Source organism: Protobothrops mucrosquamatus, unplaced genomic scaffold (genome assembly GCF_001527695.2).
Source record: "Protobothrops mucrosquamatus isolate PMUCROS unplaced genomic scaffold, P.Mucros_1.0 scaffold247, whole genome shotgun sequence".
Taxonomy (NCBI): Eukaryota; Metazoa; Chordata; class Lepidosauria; order Squamata; family Viperidae; genus Protobothrops; species Protobothrops mucrosquamatus.
In genome coordinates this window covers 147,270-150,960 of record NW_015386596.1, presented here as the reverse complement: position 1 = coordinate 150,960, position 3,691 = coordinate 147,270, and the positions used below count along the sequence as shown (strand labels likewise).

At 44.0% G+C, this 3,691-nt stretch overlaps 1 protein-coding gene across 1 annotated transcript; it reads left to right on the top strand.

The window, feature by feature from the left end:
* The first annotated feature begins 2,288 nt into the window (after window positions 1-2,288).
* LOC114922461 (olfactory receptor 14C36-like) lies at window positions 2,289-3,221 on the top strand. Its single transcript, XM_029283835.1, has one exon. The coding sequence runs from the start codon at window positions 2,289-2,291 to the stop codon at window positions 3,219-3,221; it is 933 nt and encodes a 310-aa protein (XP_029139668.1).
* The last annotated feature ends 470 nt before the right edge of the window (window positions 3,222-3,691 follow it).

The following is a 3,691-nucleotide window of genomic DNA, read 5'->3' as shown; positions in this document are numbered from 1 at the left end:
CCGGGCGGCGAAGGGCCGCGGCGGCAGGACGGGGAAGGGGCGCGGCTGCCCGGGCCAAGGTGGTGCCGGGCGGCGAAGGGCTGCGGCTGCCCAGGCCGAGATGGGGCCGGGCGGCAGAGAGCTTGGCGGTGGCGGCAGCGGGAGGACGGGGAAGGGGCGCGGCTGCCCGGGTGGCGAAGGGCCGCGGCGGCAGGATGGGGAAGGGGCGCGGCTGCCCGGGCCAAGGTGGTGCCGGGCGGCGAAGGGCCGCGGCTGCCCAGGCCGAGATGGGGCCGGGCGGCGCAGAGCTTGGCGGTGGCGGCAGCGGGAGGACGGGGAAGGGGAAGGGGCGTGTCTGCCCGGGCGGCGAAGGGCCGCGGCGGCAGCGGCAGCAGGACGGTGAAGGGCCGCGGCTGCCCGGGCAAGGTGGTGCCGGGCGGCGAAGGGCCGCGGCTGCCTGGGCTGAGGTGGGGCTGGGCGGCGGAGAGCTCGGCAGCAGCGGCAGCAGGAGGATGGGAAAGGGGCGCGGCTGCCCGGGCCAAGGTGGTGCCGGCCGGCGAAGGGCCGCGGCTGCCCGGGCCGAGGTGGGGCCGGGTGGCGAAGGGCCGCAGCTGCCCGGGCCGAGGTGGGGCCGGGCGGCGAAGGGCCGCGGCAGCAGCGGCAGCAGGAGGACGGGGAAGGGCCGTGGCTGCCCGGGCCGAGGTGGGGCCGGCCGGCGGAGAGCTTATATCGGCGTATAACACGCACACATCATTTGCCCCCTATTTTCAGGGGGAAAAAGTGCGTGTTATACGCCAATAAATACGGTAATAACATGGTTGTTCAGTGAATCTGGTTTCCCCATTGACCTTGCTTGTCAGAAGGTTGCAAAAGGGAATCACAGGACTCCGGGACAACCATCAAAATTGTGAGTCAATTTTCAAGCATGTAAATCATGTGACCATGGGGATGCTGCAACGGTCATAAGTGTGAAAAATGGACATAACTCACTTTTTCAGCACACTTGTAACAGTCACTAAATGAACTGTGGTAAGTCGAGGACTGCCTGTAAGTCCTATTTTATGATCTTGTGCAGTGGTGGGATTCAGATATATGAACAACCAGTTCTCTGTGTGGATACCGCTTCTGGAAGTCCGTTCTGGGCTTGGGAAACAAAAAATTAGCTACCGGTTCTGCCAAACTAGTGCGAACTGGCTGAATCCCACCACTGGTCTTGTGTCTTATATGACTGATTTCTATATTCATTTGATCTTACAGATTCCTGTACCAATACCACTTGACCCAACTGCGGTATGTGATAATTCAATCATGGGGGGGGTGGAGAAGGAAGAGGGACAAAGGTTCAGATGAGAATCTTTCACCAGCTTCAAAATTGTGCCACCCAAATCACATGACTTTCAACGATTGACTGATTAAACATACAAGTTATTATTAAATTTTATGGAATTGCTCCTCAAAGGATCTAGAAAGTCAATGCCATTTCCTAGTTCTTTGCCTACCCTGCGTGGCNGCAGCGGCAGCAGGAGGACGGGGAAGGGCCGTGGCTGCCCGGGCCGAGGTGGGGCCGGCCGGCGGAGAGCTTATATCGGCGTATAACACGCACACATCATTTGCCCCCTATTTTCAGGGGGAAAAAGTGCGTGTTATACGCCAATAAATACGGTAGATAAAGACTGAAAAGTGTCTTTCTGGATATGTGTGTGTGTATGTTCTTTTAATATTTAATACATATCCAAAAGTATACATGCACATATAAAACTTGCAAAGCATTCAAGATGCTATTAAAAATTAATAAAATATCAAAATATCCAAGGTTAATGAATAACTGTTGTTCATGAGTCTTTTTTTAAAAAAAAGCAAGATAAATGATTAAGACATAACCACATTGCTCATAATAGTTTATTATTAAAGCAAGATTTACTATAGTTTTCATGATACTTTCTTCAGTTAATCCCCAAATCACTTCAAACCACACTAAAAAGAAATATTTCCTCTACTTACCTTTACTTATTGGAGTTTCATGATTAAAAATAAATAATGACATGTGTTTGTCTTCTCTTGGAAATCTCAAAGATTCAGAAACTTCATATCCCTACAAAAAATACTGGAAGTCTTTTGCCAAATGATTTGCAGCATATAGATATGTGGCATTCTTGTTGCTCTTTTACAATATATTGTCACTTTTGTTATTCTCTTTGCTTGAATTTGATTAACTAGTTCTACTATGAATCTACTATCACCCCAAAAAGTACTGAATAGGAAATATGTTAATAATTCTGCTTTTTGTTCTAGAAGAATCACTATTAAGAATGCATAATGTCACATCAGAATTTCTTCTCTGGGAATTCTCAAAAATTTGGGAACTACAACTTATGTACATAGTTTCATTATTGCTGTTATATGTAGTGACAATAACTGAGAACCTTCTCATCATCACTGCTATTGTATGGGACCATCATCTTCATACCCCTATGTACTTCTTCCTGATAAATCTACCATTACAGGATATTGCTTCAGTTTCAGTCATTATCCCAAAAGTTTTCTTAAATTTTCTTATGAATGTAAGGACTATTTCTTATTCTGGATGTATTGCCCAGGTCCTGTTTTTTTTCTTTTTCCTGGGCTCTGATATTCCCCTTCTTACTGTCATGGCTTATGATCGGTATATTGCCATTTGTAAACCTTTGCAATATGAAATGATAATGAACAGAAAGGTTTGCACCAAAATGGTTGGCACAGTATGGATAGACAGCCTTCTCAATGCTTCATTACACACTAATTTCACTTTTATTACTCCTTTATGCTCTAATATTGTTAATCAGTTCTATTGTGAAGTTCCATATTTACTTAAGATTGCTTGTTTTAGTTCATATGTATCTGAAATTGGAGTTATAATTTTCAGTGCAACATTAAGAGGTACCTGTTTTGTTTTTCTCATTGTCACTTATGTACATGCCTTCTCTGCTGTTCTGAGAATTCCTTCTGTTGAAGGAAGGAAAAAGGCTTTCTCTACTTGCTTACCACATATCATTGTCTTCTTTGTATTTGTTTTCACTGCTTCCTTTGCTTACCTAAAACCTATATCAGACAGTCCATTATTCCTTGACTTCATAATAACAATAACATATTCTATTGTTCCATCTATGTTGAATCCAGTAATTTATAGTCTGAGAATCAAAGACATCAAAGTTACTCTTTCAAGACTTTTTGGTCAAAAGTTATTATTTTTTAAAGAAGAATGAAGAAGAACCCCCGCAAATAAAACCTGGTGCCTCTTTTGAAGGGAAAAAAATAAAATAAGACTGGTCTTATTTTCCGGGAAACACGGTAAAGATATGGTACTATAAATCCCCTCATATTGAATATGATTGAATTCATCTAATGGGCTTCCTTCATATTTCTTTTGTTTGGGAGTTATATCAATATTTATGAGAAAAATTAAACCCATTTATTCAACCCACATCAAAGAGACTTAAAGTAAAATGAAATTTTGAACAGATAGAAGATTTGGACACAATTTTGTGAACTTTGGAGGTATAAAGGACAAACAGCAAAATTATTCTTGAAATCATTAATCATTTTGATTGCCAACTTTCAAGAAAGAAAGAAAGAAAGAAAGAAAGAAAGAAAGAAAGAAAGAAAGAAAACCAAATGGGGAACAGCTCCTACCCATCAAATTGTTTATTAATGTTTGATTTTTAAGATAATGTAC

Coding starts and splice junctions, on each gene's coding strand:
- LOC114922461 (XM_029283835.1), top strand. CDS start 2,289: ATGCATAATGTCACATCAGAATTTCTTCTCTGGGAATTCTCAAAAATT.